General features: G+C 39.3%; 2 protein-coding genes across 4 annotated transcripts; one reads left to right on the top strand and one right to left on the bottom strand.

The window, feature by feature from the left end:
- Nucleotides 1-281: 281 nt before the first annotated feature.
- Nucleotides 282-6,702, bottom strand: mgrn1b (mahogunin, ring finger 1b). Of its 2 annotated transcripts, XM_015059305.1 has the most exons (17): nucleotides 6,367-6,702; nucleotides 5,623-5,741; nucleotides 5,426-5,514; nucleotides 5,206-5,352; nucleotides 4,669-4,786; nucleotides 4,500-4,566; nucleotides 4,361-4,404; nucleotides 4,218-4,265; nucleotides 3,954-4,022; nucleotides 3,704-3,863; nucleotides 3,502-3,611; nucleotides 3,206-3,420; nucleotides 2,938-3,049; nucleotides 2,803-2,848; nucleotides 2,596-2,700; nucleotides 2,182-2,227; nucleotides 1,847-1,939 (listed from the first exon to the last, which is right to left on the bottom strand). In XM_015059305.1, exons 1-16 carry the CDS (start codon nucleotides 6,452-6,454, stop codon nucleotides 2,187-2,189), a joined length of 1,578 nt encoding a protein of 525 aa, XP_014914791.1. In that variant the 5' UTR covers nucleotides 6,455-6,702; the 3' UTR covers nucleotides 1,847-1,939; nucleotides 2,182-2,186. The 2 variants fall into 2 exon arrangements, with proteins under 2 accessions (XP_014914790.1, XP_014914791.1); XM_015059304.1 differs by lacking the exon at nucleotides 2,182-2,227 and having other exon boundaries at nucleotides 282-1,939.
- Nucleotides 6,703-8,616: 1,914 nt separating this feature from the next.
- On the top strand, nucleotides 8,617-13,387 carry cdip1 (cell death-inducing p53 target 1). 2 transcript variants are annotated; one of them, XM_015059306.1, is made up of 6 exons: nucleotides 8,617-8,726; nucleotides 9,771-9,922; nucleotides 10,199-10,345; nucleotides 10,705-10,764; nucleotides 11,151-11,427; nucleotides 11,880-13,387. In XM_015059306.1, exons 2-6 carry the CDS (start codon nucleotides 9,847-9,849, stop codon nucleotides 11,989-11,991), a joined length of 672 nt encoding a protein of 223 aa, XP_014914792.1. In that variant the 5' UTR covers nucleotides 8,617-8,726; nucleotides 9,771-9,846; the 3' UTR covers nucleotides 11,992-13,387. The 2 variants fall into 2 exon arrangements, with proteins under 2 accessions (XP_014914792.1, XP_014914793.1); XM_015059307.1 differs by lacking the exon at nucleotides 10,705-10,764.
- The last annotated feature ends 22 nt before the right edge of the window (nucleotides 13,388-13,409 follow it).

A 13,409-nucleotide genomic window follows, 5' to 3' on the forward strand; every position in this document is an offset into this window, starting at 1 on the left:
TCCAACATTACCTTCCCCCTTTAATTAAAATAAAAATATCTTTTAACATAAGACTTAAATGCCTTTATCTTGCTGCATTTACACAGCTTCTTTGACAATAGCAAAGAACCTTTATAGTAGTCCATAATTCACATAAAGGGAATTTAATTGCACTGAATAAAATCCAGAGGAAGCTGTGCCTATATGAATGTTTGGTACTTCCTTTTTTTATAGGTTTAAAGCAACCAACTTGTGTAATCTTAACAAATAGAAATGATGTGGAGACACAGAAAACATCTGCCTGTGTTTTGGTATTGAACCTTTGTTCTTTATTGTAATACACATGCCACTATACACACACAGAGACGGGTACAGGATTTTACATAGAGCCAAACACCACCTACTGTGGGGTTATCCTGGATACCAGGGCAACAGTGGTCAGAACAGGAAGGCACAGTGTCAAGTTGAAATGGCACAGAAGAGGATAAAACGACAAAAGAAACAGTCAAGAGCAGCGCGAGGTGAGAGCATCTACTAATTCACATGCAAATGCAAGCCCAATTAATAAAATGCAGACATTTCATAGCTGTGCTCCTTCTGGCAACACACACAAACATACTCAGACCTAAGTACTTATAATAAATGCATAATTAATACTTGGATATCACAAAGAAAAGCAACAATTCAACTTAAGATTACTTAATGACAATAACTTTTTTTTTCCTGTTGCATGAAGTTTGAAAGAGAAATGAAAGGTTCTGTACATTAGCGTCCTAAAACCTGTCTGTGCAGTGGAGCCGTTGTATATTGTAGCATTTGTAAGAATGTTGCAAGAAGCAGGCAGCCATATTAATTCAAGGCACATAGATCTAAAACGCATGATGCTACACGTACTGGACCAAGGAAACTAAAGCTGCTGCTGCTGCCACACCAACACGTGACTCCTTGTTCTGCAGCGACATCATAAGCTAACACTTGGGTTGCCACAAAAAGACTGTACAGCTATCAGCCATATCAATGGAGGGTAAGCTTGCCTTGCTATTTGGCTGTTTGTTCGAGGCTTTAACTACGTCTGGATTAGCCTGTAGCTATTTAAATAATGTGCATTTTACCAGAATCTATTTTTGTACTTTAAACATTATATTTTATACATATGTAATAAGCAAGAATAGATTTTGAAGTAAACATAATTCTTAATTGTATCACATTATCTGAAAAGTAAACCAACATGCTTAGGGTGAAATACAACAAAAGAAATAACTTCCATCATATTCTTTCTCTAAAAGGAATGGATAAACTATTTTGTTGGAGTGCAAAAAAACAAAAAAACAATCAGAAACGGAGAAAAAAAAAAGTAAAGCTTTCCCGACAAATTAAATAATCTTGGATCAATAATGTTCTGTGTTTCTGATCGTTCTAAAACATTAATACAAGCTGCATTTAGAGCTTCTTCTCAAATTAGTGTTAGGATGGTTAGCTTGTGGCTAACTGTGCTTGAAAGCACCACCGAGAAAGGTAGTGGAAATCTACATTACAAAAATCACAACTCTGTCCAAGACACACACAGCTGAACACTATTGATGTTAATAAAATAATTTTTTTTTAAAGATGAAAACTGAAATATACCAGTCATTGAAAACGAGAGCAAAAACACCTTCACCTCGGCTCGGTATTCTCCTTCGAGTTGATGGAATGAACGGTCCGTTGTAATCCTCCCATTTTCTTTAAAGCCTCATATCAACAGTCATTAAAACAGAAGCTCAGAGCTGGGCGGTGGGGGCATTTTGGAGGCCCTGTGTGAAAGCGACGAAGGGACGGGATCGTTGTAGTGAGGCGGAGCCGAGTCGGAGTCAGTTGAAATGTTCGTCTTCCATATGAAGGCTGCTTGTGGGACACAGGAGAGGATGGCTGGAGCAGTTTGTGCTCTGACTCTTTAGGCTTTCCGTCGAGTCCGACGAACCTGCGACGGAAGACGTGGAAAAGTTGAAAGCAAAATCTCCTGTTGAGACTTTCATAAGATGCAGCGAAGCACAACACACCGCGTTTAAAACATGTTTACAGCAGCAAATCCGACATATTTTTCTAGCTACAATGGACGTCAGTGAATGTAATCGCAGAGAACCACATTTGGCGGGAATAGGTGAAGGCCTCCCTCGACCCCCAGTACAACCAGAAGCATAGCAGACAGGAAAGCCGACATACCGCGTTTATTCCTCCATACCAATGGAGCAGGAATCAGGACCTAGAGCTGCAAAGGGGGTGAGGAGAAACACAGAGGTAGGATGGTAGGAAATAGAAGAGGAGTGTTAGGAAACATGCAGAGGTGAGAGCACACAGGTTAGATGCAAAGCACATAGAGAACACAAAGTGTTTAGTTTAAGATCCTGATCTGGGGAACCAGAATAAAAAAGGTAAAGCCTTATAGAGTAAAAAGTGAGCAAGATGCAGGAGATTGTGTTTTAATGACGGCACTCTGATTTTCTCAGAAGTCCCATCGGAGTACGCTTTTGTCAAGCATATTTGAAAATCGTTTTAAAAAATGAAACCACTTTCATTTCTCAACCAATTAATAAAATAAAAAATAAAAATCTTCCCGCTCCACAGAAGATTTCTCACCAGGCAAAGACAGATCCCCCGCTGGGTCACTTTCTGCTTTGGTCAAGCTGCAGTGCTCGCTGCTGCAGTCCTGCAGGATGTCTCCTCCAGGCGGCATTCTGTCATCTGGATCACACACAGACAATGTCAAACATGCTACGGTGTCTCTTTTTGCTGACGGCCAGATGCAAAAAGAAGGGAAAAAAAACAAAACAAAAAAAAACTAACCGTCGTCTGGAGAAAGGGATTCTGCCACATCTTCGGTGGCTGTAGCCTGGAAGAAAAGGAGACAAGAGTGGGTGTAAAGTACAGATAAAATTCAAAATAATAATATATTTAAAAAAAATAACTGAGGCATATTACATCTGTGGGAGCGGGGCTGCTGGAGAGAAGTGTGTGTGGCTGCGCATCAGACATCTCAGACAGCTTCTCTTCATCCTCCTCCTGGATGGGAGAGGATGGCGATCTCAGGGTGCTGGAAGAAAGATGATAATTAGACCAAGGCCTAATGAAATAAAACACTTTAGTTGCATGATTACACTTTCCTTTGCGGAGTGAAAGCATAAAACCATTTTCTATCTTGATCGAAGGCCGAGTTTTGTGCCTGAGGACGTTGGCGCAGCAGCATTACCTGTCAGGTGACTTGCTGACTTTTCCTTTCTGAAGACTAACGTCGCTTAAATGCTCCGGAGAGCTCAGCTGCCGGCTGTCTCCTCCCAGACTCCCTGAGAAGTTGATTTCGTCATACAGCGGCGCAGAGGGGATGGCGGGAGACACCGACCGCAAGCCGTTTAGCGCCTCCAGCAGGGAGATGGGTTCGAAACCAGGCGGGACCGAGTCGGAGCTCTGCGACACGGTCACAGACGGTTAAAGAGGGAGGTCCTGGTCAAAGAATAAAAAAAATAAAATAAAATAAACAACACCTACTGAGTGCTCATCATGGTCCATAGTTTGAGCAAGAACAGGACTGAAGGACACAGGAGAGAGAGCTCCAGGTTTCTTCCTCACGGCTCTTATCTGCAGCAAGGCTCTAAAGGCTGAGAAAATGTTAAAAAAAAAACACTAATTAGAAATTACTGGGCCTTATTAAACACACGCTGATCTGGTTTAAAAAAGTAGCGCCTCCTACGCAGCCTGCAGATGGGACAGTTGTTGGCCTGATAGCGCAGGGTGTCTGCGCAGGAGTTGCAGAGACACAGGTGTCTGCAGGGCAGGATGAGTGTGTCTCTCAGGTCGGACAGACAGACGACGCACTCGTTGCTGTTGTCGCTGTTCTCATCGTCAGACGGCTGAGAGAAAAGAAAGGAGAAAGTGACCAAACAAAGCGGAGGTTTCTGAGCATCCTCGTTACCGCACGCAAAAATGTTACTACGGGATACCTTGGTCTCTTGGTTGTTTTTGTTCTCGATCCCGTAGATTTCCTGGAGGAGGTAGCTGACACGGTCCACCTAGACAACACCAACAGAAGGAATCTGACTGTTCTGGCTACAGAGACATCCCACAAAGGATTCGCTGCCTTAAACATCTCAATAACTGGAATAAAAATGTTCTGAGAAACAGAGTTTGGGTTTTTTTAATAATTTAAGCTAACTTTTCAATAGTATTCTAACGTATTAAAGTAAAAATAATAATGTTAAACTTACGATTTGCTTCTGCTTCAGAGGCTTGACGGAGAAACTGCCGTCAACGTGCTGCAAGACAAAAAAAAAAAAAAAAAAACTTTTAGCTCACATGAAAGCTCCGTTCACTTTTCTCATATGTTTTTTTTTTTTGGTTTTACACCTACTCTTTCAAATGCTGCCAAAAGCACATGAGCATGTCCAAGACAATCTAGAAAGATAACCAAACGAGGAGTCATTAGCAGCTAAAACGTTTGGTGTTGATAGAACAGAACAGATTAGCTTTACAAAACCTCGATGACCCACCGTCCCCTTCATCGACCACAGCTTGGATTACCATGGGAAACACTCCTCGGTCCAAATCAAAGTTCAGCTGCAAAGCGACATTTTCCACACGTTAACTGAAAGCAGTTGACACGTTAAAGAAGAAGCATCTTTATGTGAAGTGGGATCTTGTCGCAAACTCCAAACCTACATCTTCCTCTTTCCACTCGCTGAAATCGATTTTGAAGGACGGCATGGAGAACTGCTGGCTCACCCCACGCTTGTAGTGCACCGTCTCTGAGACCAAGGTTGGATCCTTTGGGCTGTACCTGTACACACAACACCGCTTCATAAAATGTCTTTTCAGAGTAAACACCCCCAGCCCATCATGTTCAACCCATGCTAAGAAAAGACAACAATGACTTCTTTTTTAATTCATGCTGTTTTCAAAGATTACGTCAGTGTGGAAATATCAAACCGAGACTTTCATTAGTAACTTCAAAAATGTCACCACACAAAAGAAAAACACGTGTCAGAAATATCTGATCTTAGGTTTCCTCAAAGACTTTAACGCAAACTGTAATTTGCATCTTTATAAAAAATCCACCTATATGAATAAATGTATAAATGCTGTTAGGTAGAATCTGACACCATCATAAATGAATAGTCAAAACATTTTTTTCAGGGTTCTTGCTGTTAGTTTTAGACAATGTTCTGTGAATTAAAAGTGACAAGATCTAATTCCTACATCGCCATCCCGTTGGAGAACTCCTCAAACGCCTGGCAGTAGAGCGTTATGGCGACCCTGGCGTCAGCATCAAAGGTAAACTCCACGCCGTACTGGACCTTGGGTTTCCCGCCATCCTCCACCAAAGTGTCCGAGTCGTCTTTGTACCTAGAAACGAGTGGTTTGACGTTCGTTAACAGAAAATCTGTGCCCTGAAACTTTCTCATGTTGGGACTCTTACCTCACTAAACGGAGAGAGTCCTTCCGTATGTTAACCAGACTCCTCAAGGTTTTCACTGGTTCATGGGGTGCAGGTGTCACATATGGAAACTAGAAATATTACCGTAAAATGAACATTCAAATAGAATCACTGACTACTGCTAAAGTCTTGTAAAGACACAATCCTGAAATCAGATTTAAACAAATGTGAGACTTTACCTGCACTGGCCTATTTCCAAGAAAATTCAGGTCCATGTTTTCCCCAAAGAGGTATCCCTCTGGATGTGGAGTATCAAATTTCTCTCCTCCCATGAAGAAATGGCTGGCGAAGTAATTCCCTGGAGCAGAAAGAGAAAAACTGATAAGTAACTAAATTACTGCCAATATGAAATGAAAGCATTGTTCTTAACAGGATATAGAGGCTCATAAATTCTGATAGTTACTGCACAGGTGGGGGTACAGTAAAAAGAGGACAATATTTAACTTTGTCGTATCTGTACACAAAACAGCTATTTAAAACGGCAGCTTATGATTTCATTCAGAAAATAAAAATGTTATACAATTTTAAGAAGTTTGTTAAATTTAACATCAAAATACTGAGTCCTCTTGGTTTTAACAGGATAATTTGCATTTGTTTAGTTATTTTAGGTCAAGTTATGGCACATATAATAATAGATGTAATCATTACAACGTGATCTGACGGCTTTATTGTAGACCAAGTGGTTTTACCGTAACACACCTCGGTCATTTATTTTCAACACGTGATATCGTGTCAGAAAACATTAACTTGTTTCCAGGATGGCACGTCCAATATAAAAAAAAAAACTGTCGTTATATATCTATATAGCTGGGAATCAACCGTGTAAAAAGACGCTACGAAACCGAGGTATCAGAAAATGTATCCAGTTTCTTTACCAAAAAGAAAAAAAGTTGTTTACTAAAGAGAAACTGCAAATCAATTACCAGATTTCGGGGGAAATCGATAGGCCGAATTTGCCTGGATATCGATGTCTTCAACACCAGCAATCCTACGACTCAGGATGGACCCCATCTTCCTCTTAGCTACAGTTAGCTGCTAGCTAACGGCACGACGGCAGCTCAGATTAGCTATGGTTCGAGCCCTGACAGGTGTCCAGACGAATAAAACATCCACCAAAAGGAAAAACTGTCGTCAATTCGGCATTTTTCACGATATGTTTTGTTGGTGACGGAATTAACAAAATGAAAAAAAAAAGCTAAGGGCGAGCTGTTGTTGTTGCTACCGACGTAACGACGTAGTAGGCACTCGAGCTGATTGGCTATATTACAGCTAGTTCAGGAAAAGAGGGCGTTCGCTTTGTTACAAGGGACCAGCCGGTGTTCTGGCTATCTGTGCTACCTCGTCAGGTTTTTCCTACCGCAGCACGGATAGACGTCTATCTGTCGGTAATAGCGTCTAAAACTTCTACCTTAATTTTTACAAACCGAAAACTATAATATTATCACTGAATAAAATTCTTTGAGTGACGAGACTGAAGTGGAAGTTTAGGAGTTATGCTTAGCATAGCACTGGAACAATTTAAATACACGACAAAACCTCAAAAATACGAAAAAACGAAAAGCTATCGCAGATGTTTGCCCAAATCCTTTTATGTGAATAGCCTACCTTTTAAAAAAATATTTTAAATACAGAGGTGTTTGTAAGAATGAAATAGTATCAGACGGGTGAAACATGTTTTTAATGAAAATAAAACACAGACATCTACAAATACAATCACTGTACACCCGAAATGATAGTGTATATTAAGCATATCCTACACCGCTGTTACACAGCTTCAATATCTCACATAATATCGCTACCAACATGCCTTATTTAGCACACAAGTAATTAATCTGTTATTTTACGGTTTTCTTTATTGTCCTGGCAGACCCGACCCAAATAGAGGAATGAAGCCTCTGACGGCTCTTAGGATCACTGGGACACTCAAACGCCTCCACCACGATAAGGCCAGAAGGTGGCGCTCTGGTGTTTCTAACTAAACAATGACTTTAGTTGGAAACGAAACCTTTTCTAACTAAAAAGTTTAGAAACTGAGCTTTTTGTTTTCTCAGTTATTTTTCTCTCCAAGGTACATCTGGTCTGGTGTCGATTAGCTGTGGTTGCTTCCTGAAAAGGGGCATTGGCTGACATGATGCTGCCATCACCTAACCGTTCTCCCTCTCCTTTTCATTTCCATGAACATGGAAAGTTCTCCTGATCAGTTGACCTGTTGTTGTGTCTCTCCTCTGTCTTCTCTCAGCTCCAGTTGGTCCTGCCACATGGCTGCTACTGAGCCCGGTTCTGGTTCTGCTGTTGGGTTGCTCCTGTTATATTAGAGGGGAGTTCTTCCTCTCCACTGTTGCTACATGCATGCCCTTTATGAGGGACTGTTGTAAAGTCAGAAACTCAACACAAGTGATTTGCTGTTGTCAATGTCGTCAATACAACATTGACGACATTGTCAATGTTGTATTGTATAAATAATTTATTTATTTAGATTTGCAATAGCTGATTTGATATTGCGGTTCCCATGGAATACCACTAGAGGGCTCTAACGCTGGCTTCACTCTGCCTAGAATCTTCTGGCAAACAGTGTCTGTCCTTGCTATTTTAATTATTTGTATTAAAGCTTATGTTTTACGTATTAGATTTATAATAGAAAGGAAATGATAATAATAAATGTCAGATAATAAACGTCAAAGTTTTGTAAAAATTGGAATTCTAAACAACATATATTTTTTAGACAATTCTTTGACATTTTACATTTCTCAATTTTATGATGGTTAGCAGTCCATTATGAAATATACAAATATAAAAGGGACATCTGCACCAAATATTGCATATAAAACATTTATCTAATTGGATTTTATAGATACAATTATAATTTTTTTCTTAATATTTCAGGAAGAGCATATTTTTTCTTGATTCTTTTGAGTAAATTGTTAATGTTAAGTATTTCACGATATAATTCAACCTTTTAAACTGTGATGCTTTAGATTAAATTCGTCATTTTATTAAACATTGTTTAATTGCTTCATTTTAGAACAAATAAACTTTTTTCACTACTGTGTTTTCTTTTTTCTAGACCACAGTAAAAACAAACACCCGCACTTTGCAAAGGCTTTCAAGGGTGCAAGGAAAATACCTTATTTGCCTTTTTGACAGGGCATCAAAACACACCAAAACACCGATGTACATCATGATTAATGACGTCAGTGTAAATCCGTCTCAACGGATGTCGAAGCAGCTAACGTCAAACAACTTCAGCTACAACACGGTTCGGTGCTGTTCTTCCTAGAATAAGGTAATGACCTTTCCAACTTGTTCCTATCTCCTTGTATGCAGCGAACGAAGAAAACAATTCTCTCTACTTGTTTTCCAAGTCAGTTTTGATTCTCACATCTTCGGCGTTTAGTTTCTATATCTAGAATGGCGACGCTAGCTAGCCTTGTAGCTAACGACAGCTAGCTTTCAACGATTGGGTTCACAGTTAAAACGCAGCGACGTCTTGAAGTTGCTTTAGCGGCTGACCACTGACACACCCCGTCAGTCCTTTCACATTCGTATGAAGGAACCTGAAATAAACATGTTTTTAACCAGACGTTTAGCCTCTGAAAGCGATGTTCTTGTTAGCTAGCATGTATGTTAACCGACAAAGATGTAACCAATTTGTTTTGACTAAATTATCCACCTTAATGTTAAATCAGTGCGGACTTCCGCTTTTATATATTATGTAACTAGTTATTCGTGGTGTTGCAAGTAGCTTTGACCAGGATTATCTCCGAACAGCCTACATTTTGATTTAACGATACTATTTAGTTTCTTGAAACTAATAAAGGTATTTCAATTATACAAACATTTATTTTTAATAATATGCGCATAATAATAATAATAATAATAATAATAATAATGATAATAAATAATTATTAATAATGGTGTAAACATACCGAAATAAACAAACAACTTTTGTCAAAGTGGATTATTTTTATACGGATTCTGATGTTTGAGGACAGTTCAACAGCTGTGTTGTTCTCCAACCTTAAGTGTATGAACAGTAGCATATAATCCTTCTGTAACTGTTACTTTATAGTGAGAAATTTGCACTCATGTTAAATATTTGGTTTAACAGTTGTCAGTTGGCATTAATTTATCCACAATATTTATTTTATTTTACATGTAAAAGGCACACAGAACTAACCAATGACTTGTGACGGAGTTTCTTCCACACATGTGCTGCTGCAAATTGTGACAGGCCTACACTTAACCCCTGGATATATTATTTAGCTTGAGAGAGACGAGTACTTTCTGGTGAAACTTGAGATAAAAGATTTCATGTTTTATTCTTCAGCGGTAAACGCGACCCACGCAGCTTTGATCACCGTCAACGTAGCCGAGCCATCTGTGAGCCCAGATCTCTGGCCAGTATGTCCAGTGACCCTCCCCCTCCGTACCCTGGAGGTCCCAGTGCCCCCCTCATTGAGGAAAAGAATGGACAACCTGGTAATGAAGGGAAAGTTGCAAGAGTGTGCTGAATGTTGATGAGCACTGTAGTTTAGTTCTCTGCGTGAAATAATAAGTTCTAGCGAGTGATCCTTTACTTTGCTCTGTTTTGGATATACACAAAGAATGTTTAAACACTGGTTGTTGTAAGGGTTTGGTAATAATTTTCAATTCTCTGTAATATGAAATGTCTTTGAATACTTCTCTGATCTCTACTCTGTGATGTATCCACTTGACTTTTGTTGATCAGATCATTTTATTTTGTGTATATTTTAGAAACAGTAAGAACTACTCAGCCACAAGGACAGCCCCTACTTCCCGATTATGGCCCTCCCCCCTATGAAGGTCCACAGCCAGGCTTCCTACCGCCACATGTTCCAGGAGAAGGGCCCATGCCCATGCCTATGCCTCCACCAATGCAAGGTGCCACATTTTGACCTGAAATATCAATAAACTTCTTGTTTCTGTGTTTATGCTTCTTTTAATCATTCAGTCTAGCACCAGACTCCCCTGGAAATTCTGACTTCACATATTTAGTGTCTCTGGAGTATGTCAGAATCCAGTCATGTTTAGGTGTGACTTCAGTTTCATTTTACTGGCAGAATCAGTTGTGTAACCACAGCATTTCACACGACTCATAAATTCATCATATTCCTACTTTAAGTTAATTTTTGTTTGTTTGTTTGTTTGTTTGTTTGTTTGTTTTGTTTTTGTGTTCTCCATGATCCTTCCAATCAGTTTTTTTATGTTAATACTTTTATTCCTGAATGCAATCTTTGCAGGTATGGCCTACCCACCACCTCCAGGTCACTTTGCTCATCCAATGCCTCCACCAATGCAAGGTGCAGCAGCCTTTCCGCTAATATCAGTAAATACTGATCATCATACCGTCCTTGTGTGTATTTGGGTGAAAAACTGTCAGTGGAGGTGTTTACGCTTTTTTTTTTTGGCTCAGCCTTTAAAAAACATCAGTGGTTATCCATTTTGCCTTTTATTTTTATTTTGAACCTCTGTAAAGTTTCTTTGTGTATCCATATTTTTCTGTTGGTGTCGTCACTGGCCTCAGATTTATTTTATTCACACAATAATATGTAACCACATCACCCAAAAGCATCATCAAATTCTTTCCCTGAATATAATTTCCGTTTCCTCTACAAGGTTAGACCAGTCCATACTTAAGTTTTTTTTTTTTTTTCTTTTAACGCTTTAATTGATTCTTTTTCTGCAGGTGGGCCATACCCACCACCACCAGGTCACTTTGGTCAGCCAGTTCCGGGACAGATGGGTCCGGGCCCCGGTCACTTTGTCCACGTGGGAAGTCACACGGCGACCGTCCTGGCTCCTCCGGGTGCAGCCACCACTGTGACGGTACTGCAGGGTGAAATGTTCCAGACGTCGCCGGTGCAGACTGTGTGTCCGCACTGTCAGCAGGCCATCATCACCCGCATCTCTCATGATGTCGGGCTCATGAACACACTCTTCTGCCTCTTCTGTTTCTTTGTAGGGTAAGTTCAAAGTGTTAACTAGTGGATGAAAGAGTTATGACATTGATAACCTGTTTCAGCCACAGTTTAAAAGTAAAGTTTAATCTTAAGTAGTAATTTTAGCTCAAACTGTTATGAGAAATGTGAACATATTTACAGTGGGGGAGGGAGAATGAAAGCAGTGGGTTTAAAGAGTATCACACAAAATATTTAGTTTGCAAACGTCTCATCTGTTGCGCAGATGTGGAGCGTATTTCCGCAATCTTCCATTTGGCTCCTTGCAGTTACATCAGAAGCTCTTTTACTACTCTTTTCTTGGAATCTCTAAAAATGTGGAGACCAGTGCTGATTCTTTTCATGTTTTTACTGAACTGAAATATCCTCTTCATCGTTTCAGTCACGAATGGGGATCCTGATTAAACTTGTCTGCAGGTGTTTGATTGTTATATTCTTTTCTTCTCCTTTGCTCCCAGGTGTGACCTTGGCTGCTGCTTGATTCCCTGCCTGATTGATGACCTCAAGGATGTGACACACACCTGTCCTAACTGTAAGGGCTACATCTACACATACAAGCGCATCTGCTAACCACCGACAGTGTTTCGCCACAGAGCCATGTATGTGCACACACTCAAAACTCTCAGCTCCCCCTGCTGGTAATGACAGCAGCCTCCACCCTTCGCCCCATTTTTGCATAGTGTTGTCCCCTTCTTATAGTAAATAAAGTTGTCTCATAAACCCACAGGATAATTGCTGTATATACCTTCCACATTCTTCTAAAATGTTTAAACAAGGATTTAAAATGTACAAAACCTCTGAACTGACAAAGGGCGTTAAAAGAACCATGAAATAAAAGGCTGCAGTCGCACACAGACTGCTGTAAGCCTACAGACATTTTTTTATCTTATGCATGGAGAAGAAAAAAAAATTGAGTTAGCCTCATTTAGCAAAAGCTGTGAAATTGCTTATTTCGTTTGAATTCTTATGTTAATGCTACCCAGTCTGAGTTGGTGTTTTTTTTTTTTTTGGTCTCATCTTAAAATATTTCCCAACATTTATGTTAACTAACCCAATTTTGTCTGTATATCATATTTTCCTCATGTATATTTGTCTTGTTTCCACTGATTTAACGAGACCCAATTATAAATTTAAACGGATATTTATATTACATGCTATATTTATTTTTGTTTAGTCACTCAATGTTCAGTGACTTGCTGCTTTTCTGTTACCAGCTCTCTGTCCATTTTGTGTCTCGTTTTAATAAACTTAACATTTGCACTTTATTTTAAACTCCACTGCTAACCCTTTTGTTGTGAAAATGTAATGAAAAATATTATTGGGCTTTTAACTGAGTGAATCTGACTGTATGTGCACTAATTGAAAACATATTGAAGGTGGCAGATGTGTTTTTGTCACTGATTTAAAAAAACAAACTGCATGACATCTTAGTAAATGACTTCATGTTGGCAGGATGCACTTCTACAGATTGTAGATTCAATATAACCCAAAATAGAACATTGTAAGAAAAAATTTGAGCAAATTCAACAATGGCTCATGTTCTTTAAGACTAGGTGCATTGCTCAGATGCATGTTAGATGACATACTTTTAAGCTTCGATTAAGATTAAAAATATTGCAAATCAACTTCCACTGAATTGTCTGCTGCCAGTAAATGATCAGTGTACCATCACTGCATGCCCAATCCTTTGTTCACTAATGCCTATCAAGAGTTCATCTGCTTGATTTTTACTTTAAAAAAGTTATTCTCCTGATTAGCTCCCTGACTAAATGTGCAACTGACTTTTTTTTTGACTGACAAATCAGTGTAAAACCTTTGAGCTGAAAGATTGCAACAAAATGTTCTTATTGTGAAAACTGCATTGCTATAATGTCTGTGATAATGTACAACAATGTAAGACAGTTTACTTAACTGTTGTACACAGGTAATATTTTATCAATAAAAGTCATAAAGAAATCTCTTATCTTGAAGATACATGATGTCTGACA

Source organism: Poecilia latipinna, unplaced genomic scaffold (genome assembly GCF_001443285.1).
Source record: "Poecilia latipinna isolate Pla-1442-1.1 unplaced genomic scaffold, P_latipinna-1.0 Scaffold1619, whole genome shotgun sequence".
Lineage (NCBI taxonomy): Eukaryota > Metazoa > Chordata > Actinopteri > Cyprinodontiformes > Poeciliidae > Poecilia > Poecilia latipinna.

What these genes read in the sequence shown, in the direction of transcription:
- mgrn1b (XM_015059304.1), bottom strand. Translation starts at nt 6,454, where the DNA reads ATGGGGTCCATCCTGAGTCGTAGGATTGCTGGTGTTGAAGACATCGAT. An exon ending in GACTCTCTCCGTTTAGTGAG is followed by an intron (nt 5,353 to 5,425) that starts GTAAGAGTCCCA and finishes ACTCGTTTCTAG; the next exon opens with GTACAAAGACGACTCGGACA. An exon ending in GCGAGTGGAAAGAGGAAGAT is followed by an intron (nt 4,567 to 4,668) that starts GTAGGTTTGGAG and finishes GTCGCTTTGCAG; the next exon opens with CTGAACTTTGATTTGGACCG.
- cdip1 (XM_015059306.1), top strand. Translation starts at nt 9,847, where the DNA reads ATGTCCAGTGACCCTCCCCCTCCGTACCCTGGAGGTCCCAGTGCCCCC. An exon ending in GGAAAAGAATGGACAACCTG is followed by an intron (nt 9,923 to 10,198) that starts GTAATGAAGGGA and finishes TGTATATTTTAG; the next exon opens with AAACAGTAAGAACTACTCAG. An exon ending in AATGCCTCCACCAATGCAAG is followed by an intron (nt 10,765 to 11,150) that starts GTGCAGCAGCCT and finishes CTTTTTCTGCAG; the next exon opens with GTGGGCCATACCCACCACCA.